General features: G+C 42.4%; 1 protein-coding gene across 3 annotated transcripts; it reads left to right on the forward strand.

The window, feature by feature from the left end:
• Nucleotides 1-6: 6 nt before the first annotated feature.
• On the forward strand, nt 7-12600 carry POGLUT2 (protein O-glucosyltransferase 2). Of its 3 annotated transcripts, XM_080798331.1 has the most exons (10): nt 7-520; nt 1844-2049; nt 2172-2377; nt 2741-2818; nt 5150-5322; nt 5444-5681; nt 7959-8168; nt 9094-9183; nt 10420-10527; nt 12367-12600. In XM_080798331.1, the coding sequence occupies exons 1-10, from the start codon at nt 339-341 to the stop codon at nt 12382-12384; spliced, it is 1509 nt and encodes a 502-aa protein (XP_080654457.1). In that variant the 5' UTR covers nt 7-338; the 3' UTR covers nt 12385-12600. The 3 variants fall into 3 exon arrangements, with proteins under 3 accessions (XP_080654457.1, XP_080654458.1, XP_080654459.1); XM_080798332.1 differs by lacking the exon at nt 9094-9183 and having other exon boundaries at nt 18-520; nt 12367-12599; XM_080798333.1 differs by lacking the exon at nt 1844-2049 and having other exon boundaries at nt 383-520; nt 12367-12599.
• Nucleotides 12601-17880: the final 5280 nt, after the last annotated feature.

Below are 17880 nucleotides of genomic sequence, written 5' to 3' on the forward strand. Positions count from 1 at the left end.
GAACCTGAGACGGATTCGCCCCCAATGATGCTCCGGTTGCAGGAGCAACAGAAGTTTATCTTTGTCCCGAGAAGGAGGAGTAGCGTGGTTCCTGCTCGTTTGAGCAAAGCGACTGGCATCCGTCCGCCGGACAAGCCAGCGCTCCGCCTGCGATTTTCCTGGGGAAAAGTGGAGACCCGCGCGCCTGCCCTGCACAGCAAGGGACATCTTTTGGAGTCGTGTTTGCTGCCGTGATCAGCCAGCGTGCCCCACCCCCTCCCCCGCCCAAGGCGCGGCTGGTTCCGACCACTTCTTACACTTCATTTATCCGTGGATCATTTTAAGAGTCGGTCTTGTAAATGTTTAGCATTTTGCTGCTTTACTGCTTCTTTCTGGGGACAGTGCCAGCACTTGCCGAGACCGGCGGAGAGAGGCGACTCAGTCCGGAGAAGAGCGAAGTATGGGGACCCGGGCTAAAGGCTGCTGTCGTCCTTCCTGCACGCTATTTCTACATTCAGGCCGTGGATACATCAGGAAATAAGTAAGTCGAGAAACAGTTCCCTAACTCTTCTGGAATGCAGTTAAAATCTACTGTTTCTCCTTTTAAGTTTTAGCTGCCCAAGAACTCTTTTTTCCACAGCAGTTTAAATTCCAGGATATTTGGATGCTATCCACATCTGGTTGAAACAGCCTTTCCCCGTCCTAATCAGTTTTTCGCTGTAGCTTTAGAAGTAATTCCAGATTAGCTCTTCTCCTGGCTGTTCTGATGGGAACTCACACAGGACTGGAGAGACAAAGCCCCTGCCCTTTGCTGGAAGTACTATTTCCACCTACTTTTGCATAAGCTGTTGTAAGGAATGTAAACCCAGTTGTTGAAAACTTAGTTGGCTCATCTTTCTCTGGGGCTACCCTCTGTTTTCAGGGAGACATCTGCAGATAAGCATGATTTGAAACTCAGAAAGAAAAACAAAGCACTATGTGAAACTTTCCGGTTGAGAGGGAATGTATCAAAGTGTGAATCTCCTACCTGTTTGTAACAAACATAATTTCATTCCACTGAATTCCAGCAATTAAAATAACTGAAAGCTTAGTTTTAGAATTCACATACTCCTGAAATGATTGTCTTTTTTTATTGGTGGACGCTGACCATGTATATTTGGTGGGGGGGGGGGGGGGAATCTTGGGTATTTTAAGAAAAACTTCCAGGAAGTTTTCCAAAGCAGGGTGGGGGAAGTTATCAATTTTGTCACTTGGTTATAACAATTGGGGGAACTAAATACCATCTTCAAAATCTTCATAGCAAAAGCACTCACTTAAAAAAAAACCTTTTGTACAGTGTCACTTAAATGATACACAATCTACTGGCTTTTGCCTGTAGATTGTGTATCAATCTACACAATTGAGCATGATTGTGTAGATTGATACACAATCATGCTCAATGATTGTGCTGAGCATGATTTGTAATACTGCTCTTTTTGAGAGACTTTTCAAAAAGTCATTATCTTTAGAGGCAAATTTCCAGTTGCATGAAATAAATAGTAGATTGATAAGAATATTTGTATGTATAGAATGCATAAGTGGGTTCTAGGTTTATATAAATATGTAGCGTTTACATATTCCCTTGCAATTTTTTTCCCCTTGCAATTTTCTATTGAAATGTTAATGTGTGGACATTTTTCATCCTCTCCTTTTTTTAAATCTCTGATCCATCACATTCATTCTGGTACTATAAGCATATGAGAGAAGCAGCAAACATGTTAGGGGGAGAGTATGGAGGAAAACACTAAGGCTCCCAGACTGGAGAGCACAGTCTTTGTGCATTTGTGCCTTGAAATATTCTCTATATCTCGCTGTTCCATGACAGGTTCACGTCTTCTCCGGGTGAAAAGGTGTTCCAAATTAAAATCTCGGCACCAGAAGAGCAGTTCACTAGAGTTGGAGTCCAGGTTTTAGACCGAAAGGATGGGTCCTTCATAGTAAGATACAGAATGTATGCAAGCTACAAAAATCTGAAGGTAGAAGTTAAATTCCAAGGTCAACATGTTGCCAAATCTCCATATATTTTAAAAGGTAATTTGTAACGTAATTTTAAAACAGCAGTATTTATGAAGCCACACGATGGGTATTTCTTAGGTGTTCTGAGTGCGGAGTGAAATTGTGACTGTGATCTTTTGTGACTTTTGTGTCATTAGGACCAGTTTACCATGAAAACTGTGACTGTCCTTTGGAAGATAGCGCAGCCTGGTTACAGGAGATGAACTGCCCGCAAACCATTACTCAGATTCAGAGAGATCTGGCATATTTCCCTGCTGTTGATCCAGAAAAGATTGCAGAAGAAATCCCAAAAAGATTTGGACAAAGACAGAGTTTATGTCATTATACCCTGAAGGATAACAAGGTACAGTTTGTGATTAAGGTTTGCTCGTTTGCCGTAGTGATTTGTTTGTTTGTTTGTTCTGACCATAGTATAGCTCACAGTAGCTACAGAGTTTTATTAAAAATCATTCTGTGGAATGCCTGGCTGGCTAAGTTGGTGGAGTGTGCAACTCTTGATCTCAGGGTTGTGGGTTCAAACCCCACGTTGGGTGTAGGGATTACTTAAAAATAAAATCTTTAGGAAAAAATCATTCTGAGGATCATTGTGATAAGCTTTATCTCAATGAAACCTGCCAGTACTTTTAGATTAACATAATAAACAAAATGGAAATAAGGGTGATGGAAAATATACCATTAACTTAATACATGTTCAATTCCCTTTTAGGTTTATATCAAGACTCACGGTGAACATGTAGGTTTTCGAATTTTCATGGATGCCATACTACTTTCTTTGACTAGAAAAGTAAGTGTTTCTTTTCTCTTAGGTATAGTAGACAGTTTTAGCCCAGGCTTTTCCATATAATTTTTAAAAAATAATAGCATCAGTGGTGTTCTATTTCGGAACTTATGATAATACTATTCTGGAGCTTTATGTCCCATAGGCTACCTGTATGAATTTTCTAGGGTTACTGTCACAGAGTACTGCAAACAGCAGAAATGTTTGTTCTTTCATAGTTCTTGAGGCTACAAGTCTGAGAGCAAGGTGTCAGCAGGGCCACGCCCCCTCCCTCACCCCCCTGAGACCTGTAGGGCAGGATCCTTCCTTCCTGTCCCTGCTTCTCATGGCCAGCAGGCCAAGGATGGCCTTGGGGCTCCTTGACTTGCAGCCCCCTCACTCCAGCCTCTGCCCCTCATCGCACAGCTTCCCCCGTATGTCTCTTTCTTCCCTTCTGGCAAGGACGCTAGTCATATTGGATGGGGGCCCGCCCTCCTCCAGTATGACCTCAACTTCACTAATTATATCTGCAGCAACCCTAGTTCCAAATAAGGACATTCTGAGATACTGGGGTTTTGGACTTCAGCTTTTCTTTTGGGGGGACAGAATTCAACCCACAGTAATACCTTATAAGGGAAAATGTCTTCAAATAAAATTGTCTCAGTACTAAATCCACTTTGAGCCCAGAGAAGGCTTACTGTATGCTGAATCCTGTTCCTTGGTATAAAGTGATTTTCTCAGGGTTCTAGTGCGGTACCTCTCCATGATAGTAAACTGGCTGATTGGGAAAACTATACCCATATTGTTACTGGTTGCTTGATAACAATTTATTGGATAATCTGTGTCTATATCTTGACTGAATTACTCATGGAAAATCAGTACCTTCTCAGGTTGAGAGCACTTAGAGTGAGTTTATTTGGAATATAGGCAGCTACTAAGCATCTGTATTCTGCCTCCTTCGGCGAAGACTTCGGGATGCTGGCAGGTTTTCTTTGCTCGTCTGTGTCAATCCGTGGAAAATAAGACTATTCTGCGGACTCCAGTTTCTCGAGATGCTTCTCAGACGGACCAAAGCCCCAAACATTTACCTATGGCTTGATTTAAAAAAAAAAAAAAAAAAAAAAAAAAGGTTCTTTGAACACACTTGTGCCACTTGTCAGTGGAGATGGTCTAGCTTGGAAATCCCTAGAGCTGGCTTTGGTGTTGGGCTTCCAGAGTTGAGATTCTGGTCCCTCCGCTATCTGGGTGGGGGGTGTATATTTTTGAAATGGGTACATCTGGCTCATTAACCAGGAACTAGGGTTAGAGTCCCAGTGCTTTGAGCTGTAACTATTTTCCAGTAATTCCCTTTCTGTCTCTGATCATCCTCGAGTCTCTTGGCAGCATTAGAACCGAGATTATCTTTGTCATTTCATGTCTTTTGCAAGCCAGTCTATTGGCTAATTTGCCCGTCCACACAAGGGATATCTAGTATGCATATATATGTGAGAGTATTCTGAAAAATTACCCACTATTCAGATTGGGGTGATTATCGTCACCTGAAGCTTGTAAAGTTGGTCTTTCATTTGGTACAAGTTCTCATTTTTCTTGTGTTTCACTGCTCACTGGGTGGTCAATGGTGCTTCAGGGGAGGGTATTACGTGAATCCGGCCAAAGTGAAAAGGTAGGTAAATGCAAACCAAGGAAGAAAGCTGTGCGGGATTCGAGGTTGCTGAGGGCAGACAGCACACGTACACGCCTCAAGGGCTGTAGCACTTACTTACAGCAGAGGACAGGGAACAGGACCCGGTCCCTTGCTGTGTGGCGGTCCCCCTGGGCCTGCAGATCAGCTCCCCCAGCCCTGCCCCGGGACCCTCCTGTGGGGTCTGAGATACAGCAGGCTGGGCAACCTGAGGGCCATGGACAGCTGCGCTTAAGCAGAACAAGAAGTACAGGGGCACCTGGGTGACTCAGTGGGTTAAAGCCTCTGCCTTTAACTCAGGTCATGATCCCAGGGTCCTGGGATCGTGTCCCGCATCGGGCTCTCTGCTCAGCGGGGAGCCTGCTTCCCCTCCTCTCTCTCTGCCTGCCTCTCTGCCTGCTTGTGATCTCTGTCTGTCAAATAAATAAATAAAATCTTTAAAAAAAAAAAAAAAAAAGAACAAGAAGTACATTCGCTCACAGGGAGGTAAGCCCAGCCCAGGCTGCGAGGCTCTGTCTCTTGGCAAAGAAGTGTTCCAGATCTGAGGCCCGTTCTTACACGGCCAAGCAGGGGTGGAAAGACTGCATGCACGAGGCTGCCTTTCCCCACACACTGACCCACAGAGGGGATTATCCAGTACAGCTAACGTAGATAAGCGCTTTACTTTCTTTTTCCAGGTGAAGATGCCCGATGTGGAGTTCTTTGTGAATTTGGGAGACTGGCCTTTGGAAAAGAAGAAATCTGGCTCACACATTCATCCGATCTTTTCCTGGTGTGGCTCCACGGATTCCAGGGATATCGTGATGCCGACCTACGACTTGACTGACTCTGTTCTAGAAACCATGGGCCGGTGAGAGACGGGTCTGAGGTGACCCAGAGCGTTGGTTTTCTTTCCTTGCTGAGTTCTTTCTCAGCTACCTTGGCACTGTGATGGTTTGGGAGGAAAATCTGTTGCACTTTCTGTCTTCCAGAGTAAGTCTGGACATGATGTCTGTGCAAGCTAACACGGGTCCGCCCTGGGAAAGCAAGAACTCCACCGCCGTGTGGAGAGGACGCGACAGCCGCAAAGAGAGGCTCGAACTGGTTAAGCTCAGTAGGAAACACCCGGAACTCATAGACGCTGCCTTCACCAACTTCTTCTTCTTTAAACATGATGAAAGCCTGTATGGTCCTATTGTGAAACACATTTCATTTTTTGATTTCTTCAAGGTATGACATCAGTTGTGTCCAGTCCTTTTTGTTTTCCCAGATGTCCTCACCTGGGGGAGGAAAACTGAGGCCTATAAACAATAGGGGGTGAGAGACGTGAGCACAAAATTTGGTGAACATCAAGGAATGAGGCCCCAGGGACCGCTTTGGCAATGTGGGTGATACAGAGCACCCAGACTTGACCTAAATATGCAGCAAGGGAGCTTGGGGCCTGGGTAGAGCGAGATTTTTTTTTCCCCAACTGACCCTCAAGATAAGCACATTTCAGCTCCAAATCCTTTATTATTAAATACACGTATGTGATTTTACAAATACTTCTCCCAAAACATCACAACAGTCTAAAGAAGATATAAATCAGGTGTCTCTTCTCAGACTTTCTTTTTTTTTTTTTTTTTATTTCTTTTCAGCCTAACAGTATTCATTGTTCTTGTACCACACCCAGTGCTCCATGCAATCCATGCCCTCCCTAATACCCACCACCTGGTTCCCCCAACCTCCCACCCCCCGCCCCTTCAAAACCCTCAGGTGGTTTTTCAGAGTCCATAGTCTGTCATGGTTCACCTCCCCTTCCAATTTCCCTCAACTCCCTTCTCCTCTCCATCTACCCTTGTCCTCCATGTTATTTGTTATGCTCCACAAATAAGGGAAACCATATGATAATTGACTCTCTCTGCTTGACTTATTTCACTCAGCATAATCTCTTCCAGTCCCATCCGTGTTGATACAAAAGTTGGGTATTCATCCTTTCTGATGGAGGCATAATACTCCATAGTGTATATGGACCACATCTTCCTTATCCATTCGTCCGTTGAAGGGCATCTTGGTTCTTTCCACAGTTTGGCGACCGTGGCCATTGCTGCTATAAACATTGGGGTACAGATGGCCCTTCTTTTCACTACATCTGTATCTTTGGGGTAAATACCCAGTAGTGCAATTGCAGGGTCATAGGGAAGCTCTATTTTTAATTTCTTGAGGAATCTCCACACTGTTCTCCAAAGCGGCTGCACCAACTTGCATTCCCACCAACAGTGTAAGAGGGTTCCCCTTTCTCCACATCCTCTCCAACACACGTTGTTTCCTGTCTTGCTAATTTTGGCCATTCTAACTGGTGTAAGGTGGTATCTCAATGTGGTTTTAATTTGAGTCTCCCTGATGGCTAGTGATGATGAACATTTTTTCGTGTGTCTGATAGCCATTTGTATGTCTTCATTGGAGAAGTGTCTGTTCATATCTTCTGCCCATTTTTTGGTATGATTATCTATTTTGTGTGTGCTGAGTTTGAGGAGTTCTTTATAGATCCTGGATATCTTCTCAGACTTTCTGATAGGGAAATGTTTTAAAACCCATCCAAATTATAGCCTAGGAGTTCTGGGGATTAGGGAGGTCTTTCTGTATCTAAAATGCAGATTACTCATGTTTCTTGGGGAGGGATCTTTTTTCTAACTGTCTACTAGGCAGTGGGACACTGCCCTTTTCTCCAACTACTAAGCATTTTCTAAAGACCCATGTCATGAAATGAATGGTGGACAAAAGGTAGTCACCTGTCCTCTGTATGTGGGAAGGGAAGTGATTAGCAAGCTCTGTGCTGTAGATAGCCACATTTTCTTCTGATGGGTTACGTGCCAGCAGGTGGCCCTACACAATGCGGTAAATTGAATTGTCAGTGTTTCCTCCATCTGCATATCACAAAGACTTTTGAAAGAGATGGTCATAGAACCCGAGGGAGCTGTCATTAGCCATCCCCCTTCAGAGAATGTTCTGTCATGCCTTTGCTTTATTCCCGTCTGTTGCATTTGCTGCAACTAAAGACTTAAGTGATTACCAACAGCTCTGTGAATATTTTTATTCATCAATGCTCTTGCCCCAAAGCTTGTTAATTTCCTCAAGACTTGTGTGTAGCCATCTGGTGTGTAAAAGAGATGGTTAATATGGCCAAGGCTGCCATCCTCAGGTGAGCCCAGGTGATCAGTAAAGCAGTAGAGGGATTACAAAATCACGATAAATTTGTCTTACCTAGGACAGCAGTCTTACTATTTTATTGTCTGCTTTAACGTTAGAGTCATGGCCCCTTTGTGAAATTTAGGAGAGCATCGCTATAAGCCTTTAGCTCTAGGTCAGGTGTTCTGTGATAGCATTTACTCCACGGCAGGGAAAGAGGGCAAAATCTGGCCAGTTTGTGCCTGACGATGATGAGGCCTCAAGTGTGGAGAGAGGAGGAGAATCACGAGTGGAGAAAGGCGATCTAATGACAGCTTTTATTTTACCGCTGTCCTGCAGCATAAGTATCAAATAAATGTCGATGGCACTGTCGCCGCGTATCGCCTGCCTTATCTCCTCGTCGGTGACAGTGTTGTGCTAAAGCAGGACTCCATCTACTACGAGCACTTCTACAATGAGCTGCAGCCCTGGAAACATTATATTCCTGTGAAAAGCAACCTGAGTGATCTTCTAGAGAAGCTCCAGTGGGCCAAAGATCATGATGAAGAGGTAAGGTCAGTCTCTTCTACCCGCATAGCAGGGGTTCATTTTAAATGTCTTGTCCCTGAAAAGCATTCAGGATGCTCAGATATGGACCTTTACCTGTAAATGGGACGCTGCCTCCCCGTGGTGCACATCAGCCCCCTCGGGGTGAGCACAGACGTCTGGGCTTGGGTTCACTGTCCACTCTGCACTTGAAATGAAAAGCTGCAATGTTGGCCTCAAGGGCACTCTCTCTTTTGGGCAGGTGGGTCAGAGCCCCAAGCACTGCCTCATCTCCGCTAGCAATATGAAAATTAAGAATGACCAGTCCAGCAGGAAGAAAAACTAATGGCTGTAGATTAAAAGGCAGGACTGCATGAAGTACACTTCAAACGAATTGCTGAGAAGTGTTAAAGCAGTGCGTTAAACTTTGTCTTGCATTTACTTTACAAGGTCATTGTCACTCCGTTTAATGTATGCCCTCTCTGCCAGAGAGGCTTAATTCTAGAAGGTCCAGTATGAGTCCTCAAACTTTCAAGTCTTTTTTTTTTTTTTTAATTTATTTATTTGACACAGAGAGAGAGATCATAAGTAGGCAGAGAGGCAGGTGGGGGGTGGGGGGAGCAGGCTCCCTGCCAAGCAGAGAGCCCCACGTGGGGCTGATGTGGGGCTCGATCCCAGGACCCTGGGATCATGACCTGAGCCAAAGGCAGAGGCTTTAACCCACTGAGCCACCCAGGCGCCCCCTCAAACTTTCAAGTCTTAAAAAACAAACCTCCCTTTCATAAGAGTGTACCCTCTTAAGTGTTCCGTTAACACATAAGACTACCCTCAAAGATATTCCTCCTGCCTTTGTCCCACTATACATGGATTCTGAAGATCCGTTTGCACATGTCTGCATGGGGAAAAAAATGTGTTTCGTTAAAGGCTTTTGTTGTCATTGTTCCCATAGGCAAAGAAGATAGCAAAAGCAGGACAGGAGTTTGCAAGAAATAATCTCATGGGTGATGACATATTCTGTTATTATTTTAAACTTTTCCAGGTCAGTACTTTCTAAGAGAATAGACATATAATTTGTAATTGGACATGTTAGCAGCAAATAATATTTCACTTAATAATTTCTTGAAGTATATTAGTATAAGGAGAAATATGTATATATACTTATATGAGCAAAAACCAGGGATCAACATCAAATAGTAATGAAAATACTACCAAACCAAAGATTAGCTAGAGGAGGATGCTACAATGTGGGAAAAGTATTTATGTTCCTACTCTGGGCTGGGTGGTTAGGAAATTGGCTTCTGATTCTGCAAAGTTACTGTGTGCAGGTCTGTATCTTCTCTTTGTACCCTCTTGCTTCTGCCTTACCAGTTCCTGGTCTAAACGGTGCCCAGTATCTTCAGACCTACAATGTTAACCCCCTATGAGCCATGTCGTCTTTTGGAAAGTGTATTCCTGGACCTAAGTACTTAGGGATAATCAGAGTATATCTGATCATTTAAAAGGCTTTTTTTAAAAAAAAACAACAACACAGTAGTAAACAAGTAATTTGCTAATAACACTACTAGATGTAAATTAAGATTTTTGTTTTAATCCCAGAATTGCCGGTATTGAGCACCAAATCTTAGACTCTGCTACAGAACAAAGTTGGTCTGTTTCTGGTCTGCACTGGCCCCTCCCCCCTTTTTCACCTCCCCAAGGGACAGTGAAGGGATGGAGATGGTGATGGAGATGGTGACATGTGTGTAAACTGAAGGATCAGGGGATTTACTGTCTGAATTCTCATAGATGCACGGGCTTGTGTTCGTTCACTCTGACTGGATTTATTAGGGCATCATCACCAGCCCAGAGCCTAACACAGGGCAAGTGCATTATAAACGAAGGTAGAGGCTGTGCAGGCCATGGTGGGAATACGCTCTCTCCTAAAATTCCCAGTCTACGGGAGATCGTACGCACAATTATTTTCACTTCAAGACAGACGGGGGTAAAACCCAAACCCTACAAGTCATAGAAATAAAGGATAGAATCAGAAGAGGTCCATTGGCAATAGGCAGCCAGTGTCCAAAGGCCAGCCACCTCTCAGAAGCTCTGGTGTTGAGGTTTTTAAGGGGAATGTGAAGAATTTTGCTTATCAGAACTTGTCACATACGAGTTAAAAGGAGCATATTCTAGCAAATTCCAGTGCATCTAATTTGGTGAATGTACTTTAAGTTACATGTATGTAACTTGTTAAGTAAGAATGTACTTTAAGAACACTTTTGAATTGTTGCTTACACAGGAATATGCCAGTCTGCAAGTGAGGGAGCCCCAAATCCGAGAGGGCATGAAGAGGGTAGAAACACAGGCCGAGGAGGACCTCTTCCCCTGCACGTGCCATAGGAAAAAGGTAACCAGAACTGGCCCATGTCCGAGTGAGAACTGTCCAAGTAAGAGTGAGTCCTCACTCGTTCCTCTAGATACTCAGTCACACAACAAGTATTTGAGCTCCTCTGGGGGCCTCCGTACAGTTCAGTCCACCGGGCGGATGCCGTGGACGACCAGGCCGAAGAGAGGCCGCTGACATGCAGAGAAGAGAGACGACACAGGAACCCCCGCCGGCCCCTCCACCCCAGCACAGTGGAGGAAACTTGGCTTGACTACACGATCTGAGAATTCAGATCACGCAGCATTTGAATCGATGCTTCCAGTTTGAAAAGTATTTTCACATGCATCACGTGACGTGGGTTTGGCAGAGTTCATTACCTCAGTTTAGAGATTAAAAAAAAATGTATGACCATGATTATTCATGTTATCAGATTATTCATTTAAGAAGCAATCTCTGTTGATAGCAGCGCATACTGATTTCATTTATAAAAGGCAGATTCACATAGACTTATAAGGCTACAAAGGACCTTAAGGCTCACCCAGTAAATGCCTTCATTTTATGGTTAAAAAAGTGAGCCTGAAGAAGAATTTGGCTCAGAATCCTCTAGCTGGATTATAGCAAAGTTAGGACCAAAAACCAGTCTCCATCATCAGACTGTGTGTCTGGTTGTGTGTAAAGACGTGATATGGCATTGTACTTGGTTTTTGTTTGAATGAACATATATTGTATAAAATTACAATATATATTATACACACATATCTATGTATTATATATATTACATATATATACATATACCTAGATAATATACAGGCTTGACGTTATTCTAAGCAATATCCTCATGTCTCTAAATGGACAAACTCAAAACTTGGTATTGTGACTAAAGATGAGAAGGCAGATTTGGCCATTACTATCCCTGTCTCACAAGGAGGTTCAAAAGGAATAAAGTGACCACTATTCCCAGTGGTGTGATGGAAGCAGTTGATACAAGCTTAGTGACTGACATATTCAGGAACTTTACACACTGGTTAATTTCCAGTAGCTTGGAATCTGCCTGTTGGGAGAGTCACCATGACAACAGCAGGTGCTACAAATCAGAGTTTTGGTTATTTTGTTTATTGGGAGTACTGACTTGCCACTAAGTAACTAACCCTTAGAGAAGTGGTACTTCACCAGTATTAACCCATCAGTGCTGGAAGTTCATAAAACGAATTAAAGCCATCAACCAAACAAAAATTGCCAGAACCGGGGGTGCCTGACTGGCTGAATCGGGTCTTGATCTCGGGTCTTAAGTTCAAGCCCCACATTGGGTGTAGAGAGAACATAAAAATAAAAATCTTTTTTAAGAATTGCCAGAATTAAAATGTACCTCCTCATGAGATTTGTGATTTGGTATCATAACACTTGTTGGCTCCAGATGAAACTGGGCAGCTCCTTTCTCCAGTACCCCCACCCACCTACCCACCCACCCCCCACTTTTTTTTTTTCCGCTTTTCTTCTTTGTCTAAGTGATTTTGAGGAGTGCCAAATCATATCTTCCCCTGACCAGTGCACTGAGGGGCTCTGTTAGCTTCCTCCTTGTCTGCCCTAGCCCTTCACTGACATGATTCACAGCACGGGACCCTTTACGGGAATGCCGACGCTTACATATTCATGTTGTCCATCAGTAGTCCCATAAACCACAGTGTGACTTTCCCCAGGGGTGATTCCAAGCATGGTCCTAGGTCCCACAAGCCTCTAGCACCAACTTGCCTTTTTTCCTTCTCCCATCTTTAGGGGAATATAATTAGTAGACTAACGTAAGGTTTCTTAACTCATCTAAGACTTCTTGATGACACTAAATATGTTGCTTCTTGATTGCAGACCAAAGATGAACTCTGATATGCAAAATACCTTCCCTTCACATAATGGTGCTCTGAAGACTCTTCTTAACTGAAAAGAAGAATGTTTTTTAAATATTAATTCCATGGACAGTATAAAATCCACTGTGTGATTGTCTGGATTATGAACATATGTTTCTTCTTATGATGCAGTATTCCCAAGATGATCCTTTAAAGCACGGTTTTAAAATTTTGTAATAAAACCACTTTTATTTTAAAGGCTTGTGTTATACTGATTATTTGCTGTGTTTGGACCATGGAGCGGGCACACAGGGGGCCTGGACCCTGGCCTCGGTGTGGAGCATCACAACAGCCACCACTTACCCGCACGTGTGGTCTATATGACACAGCAGTGAACTGCGGTCTTCATGCCACTGCGATTTTGGATTTTCAGCCTCGTGGCCAAACATAATTCTAACTCCTAGACCTTACAAGACCTTTCACAACCGGCCTCTGCCTGCATCTCTAATCTAGTTTCTTACCACCTCCTAACATGTAGCCTGAGGTCCAGCAACACCGGCCCCTTACCGTTCTGTTGGGGTCTTGCTTCTTACCTTACTTGGTTATGCTTCCTCTTGCTCTGGAATGCCAGCACTCTCTTCTGGCTTGAATACCCTCCAGTGCGCATCTCAAGAATCCCTCTTTCGAATCTCCCCATCTGCATACTTGAATCGCTGTTGTCACCCCACGCTGTGGCAGCGATGTCTTCATCACCAGATTTGAAGCAACTTGACTACAGAGATCATGATCTCCCATGTAATCTACTAGGGTGCCTGCAACTAGAAAGGCTCAATATCGAATGGGTGGATATTGAAAATCACTTTGAAAAGTGATTAAGAGAATGAAAAAGGAGTTAGGAAACCTAAGACTGAAACCATAATATAATAACCTAGAGATTCCTTTACCCAATAGTTACCCTTCCATCTATCTGCCAGTTAAATAATCTATTGCAAATTTTTTAAATCGTGGGATGTATCCTATACACAGAAGAATATAAAACATATCTGCATCTTGAAAATAATTAGAAAACACCCATGAAATCACTGACAAAGATTCTGCTTGACCAAGCTCCAGTCAAGCTCCTGAACCTTCAAGGGCCATCCGCACTTCCTTGTAAAATCTGGTTTGGACAAGCCCTCTGCTAAGTCAGTTTAGAAAGAAACCCCATCCTCCATATCCCATCACTCTTGTTATCTAACTGGGTTCCTGGTCCTCCAACATCCCCCAATGACTGATCACGCTGGTGTGTTCTCAACAAGAACCTATTGGGTCAGATTTGCCAGAATCCCTCCGCAACTCTGATGACTCCTTAGTAATTTTCTATCCAATGACCTCCACCCTGCTCCTTGGCTGTAATTCCCATTTGCCCATGCTTATTTGGAATTGAACTTATTCTGAGATCTCTTTCCTCCTATTGCAATAGTCCTGAGTCATATGTATATGTGTGTGTGTGTGTGTGTGTGTGTATATATATATATATTTTTTTTTTTTTTTAACCACTTTACCGTCTAGCTCTGATTTAGCTTTGATACTACCACTCGGGTTCAAAAATGGAATGCTGCTGGTTCCTTAAAAGTACCTCTGTGTCTCACCCTATTATCTCCTCACCCGCTCCCCTGTAACCACTACTGTGATGGTTGTGATCTTTTCTTTGCACTTATTTACAGTTCTACCACCTACATATACTTCCCTAAGCAATGTAATTGAATCTTGTATATTTTCACATTGACATAAATGGGATCATACTGAACGTATTTTTGTTGTTACTTGCCTGTTGATGCATACAATGGCAGTACACTCATTTATACACGTACGCACGATTTCACTGTATGAATAGGATCACTCTTTTATCCATTCTATTGTAGAGGGACATTTGGGTGTTCCCATTTTTGGCAATTCCAGTGAAAGCTACCGTGAGTATTCCTTTTCATGTTTCCTGGCTCCGTTTGCTTAGGAATAAAATTCTGGGTTATAGACTATATATGTCTGCAATTTTACTTGATAATATCAAACAACTTTCTAACTTGATTGTCCAATTTACATTCTCCAGCAGAGTTGGGGTTTTTCAGTTGCTTTACTTCCTTGCTAACACTTGATACTATCAGATTTTTAAAATTTTTTTGCTAACCTGGGGTAAAATGGTAACTCGTTATGTTCAAGTTTTCATGTCTCTAATTACTAATGAGGCTTACCATCTTTTCATATGATCATAAACAATTTGTATTGAATTTCCTATACAATTTTTATTTGTGTATTTACTTATCTCAGTTCATTTCCCTACTAAGTCATTTGACTTCCTGGTAGATTCATTAGTAACATATTTTAGAGCTAGTACTTTGTTGATTAAACCCACCCCATGCCTCCTACTTTATGGCATGTCTTAGATTCTTATTGCAATGTCTTTTAATATTCAAAAGATGTTTATTTTTTTCTTTCATAATTCCGTTTTTATTGGTTGTTCTAAGGATCATTACAGACATTTTAATTTGTACACAATTCTTTTTTTTTAAGATTTTATTTATTCACTGAGAGAGAGAGCACAAGCACAAGAGGAGAGGCAGAGGGAGAGGGAGAAGCAGACTCCCCACCAAGCAGGGAACCCGACATGGGGCTCGATCCCAGGACCTAGAGATCATGACCCGAGCCAAAGACAGATGCTCAACCATCTGAGCTAACCAGGTGTCCCAGGTTGTACACAATTTTTAACATATGTACCAAAAATCTAAAAAAATCATGTAGTTGGGATTCTTTTCTAAAACTAACTCCAGTGACTTTCCAGCTTAAAGTTTGGAGGTGAATTTTCCTTAACAGTATATCAAGTACCAGTATCTTCAAATGTTGGTATGCTATTACACTGTTAGGTCCCATTAATTCACAACTGAATGGCAAGTACACTTCATACTCAGATTTTCAATCCTGCATAGCACATTAACAAAGTTACTATGAAAACAATGATCAAGACCAAGATGTTAGAGAACTCACAAAATTCTGACAGGGAGAGCCAATATCCAGGAGCAGTTTTCTTTAGGCAACAATCCTACTAAAAACAACAGGGGAATAGGGTCATTTAAAATGCCCAAGACATATTAAATGCACGACTGACCGACAATTTCCATTTAATATGTTTTGTATTATATAAAAACTACCCATCTATGGAATGTTGAGCTGACACCCACGACAATCAAAGCCTCCCACATTCACTATCGCACTATTTTCTGGTTGTAACAAAAAATAAACAACTAACAAATGATTTCACCTCTTAAAAAAAAAAAAAGCATTTACACTTTAAAAATGGGATGAGGTGGGATTCCTCCCTTCTTAAAATTGTTTCTAGAGCTACTAAAAAATTTGCATTTACAAAACAGTTGATAAAAATATTCCTCTGGATTGAACAAGAAGGGAGACGGGGACCGCTGACAAGGCAGGGTATGTGATGTCGGTCAGATGTGGCTTCTTTCTCTCCTTTTTTATCAGAGGCCGGACACTCCTCGTTTTCAGTTTCAAAAGCTTCTGCAAGTTTTACTTCTTGTTCAGCCGCCTCAACCTGGTTTCCCTCTGTTGTTCTTTCCCCCTTCGCTTGCACTTTTTTGTTTGAAGATTTATAATTTCCTGCCGCTTTTTTTTTTTTTTTTTTTGGCTTCGTTTTCATTTTTGCAGGAGCAGGTAAGCTAACAGTCCTCCCCCCAGCCCTGGGCAGAGCTGACTTTCCTCTCCAGCATCCAGACAGCAGGGCCAGTGCACAGAGAACCTTTTCAAAGCCTGCCTGCCCAGCTCATGCCATGCTTTCTGCCCCCCAAAATGATGATTTTAACATGAAGGAATATATCAGTCTTTTCTTTTATGGCTAGTGCTTTTTCTAACTTGCTTAAGAATCCTTCCTTATCCCCCAAGTCACCAAGTGGTTTCCGACACTATCTTCTGTGTAAGGTTCCTAGGGCTGCCTTAGCAAATCATTACAAACCTGGTGACTTAAAACAGCAGAAATTTATTCTCTCAGAGTTCTGAAGGCCAGAAGTCTGAAATCAGGGGTTGGCAGTGTTGGTTCCTTCCAGAAGCTCTCTCCTTTCATGCCTGTCTTCTAGATTCTGGTGGCTTTTAGTAATTCTTGGTGCTTCTTGGCTTGTGGACACATCACTTCAATCTCTGCACAGGTCTTCACGGTGGTCTTCCCCTCTGTGTGTCTCTGCATCTTCTCCTTCTCTGTCTCTTATAAAGACACAAGTCATCAGACTTAGGGCCCACTCTAAAACCAGGATAACCTCATGTTGAAAGCTCTAGTGTATGTGCAAAGACTTTATTTCTAAGTGAGCACATTTCACAGGTAGGCATGTTAGGACTTGGACATATATTTTGCAGGCCACTGTTTTACCCACTACATCTTCTAAAAACATTCCTTTTGTTTTTAGTGAGGATTCCCACCATCACACACAACTGTTCAACATATTGCTGGAGGGCTGAGCTAGCACAGTAAATCTAGAAAAAAAAGCAGAAAGTAGGATTGAAAAAATAAGAAATAAAACTGTCATTAAAAGCAGATAACCAGCTGTAGTATTCAGGAAACCCAAATAAACCTACAGATAAATTATTGGAATTAACAAGAGAATTCTGCATTTGCTAAATACAAAACCAACATATAAAGGTCAGTTGCATTTCAACATACCAGTTAGTAACAGAAAATGAAATTAAAATGTTTAAGATAGCACTTAGAATACCTTTGAAAACTATAAAGTATATATTTGAGGAACAGATTATAACAAAAATGGACAAGACCTTTATACAGATTATGAAAACTTAAAAAAAACTAATTAAGTTAAAAAATATTACATGTTCAGGGGTGCCTGAGTGGTTCAGTGGGTTAAAGCGTCTGCCTTCGGCTCAGGTCATGATCCCAGGGTCCTGGGATCGAGCCCCACATCGCGCTCTCTGCCCAGTAGGAAGCCTGCTTCCTCTTCTCTTTCTCTCTGCCTGCCTCTCTGCCTACTTGTGACCTCTGTCTGTCAAATAAATAAATAAAATCTTTAAAAAAATATTACATGTTCCTGGATTGGCAAAATCAATATAAGAGATGTTATTTCTCCCCCACATGGCATATAGAGTCAATGTAACCCCAACCAAAAAATGCCCTGCCCCTTTTTATGCGGAACTTTGCAAACTTTTTCTTTAAAAATGTACAGGCTTGTGATGTACAGAAAAATTAAACACTCTTTTTTTAAACAAGATTTTTAAAAAACTATTTACTTATTTACTTGACAGAGAAATAGAGAAAGCCAGAAAGCACAAGCAGAGGGAATGGCAGAGGGAGAGGAAGGAGGAGGCTCCCCACTGAGCAGGGAACTCGATGTGGGACTGGATCCCAGACCCCTGGGATCATGACCTGAGCTGAAGACAGATGCTCTACCACCTGCCACCCAGAATTAAACACTCTTGAGGAAGGATGAATTGTAAGAACTTTCCCCACTATGCAGCCAGAGTTTTTATAATGCTATATAGTATTTAA

Source organism: Martes martes, assembly GCF_963455335.1.
Source record: "Martes martes genome assembly, chromosome: 3".
NCBI lineage: Eukaryota > Metazoa > Chordata > Mammalia > Carnivora > Mustelidae > Martes > Martes martes.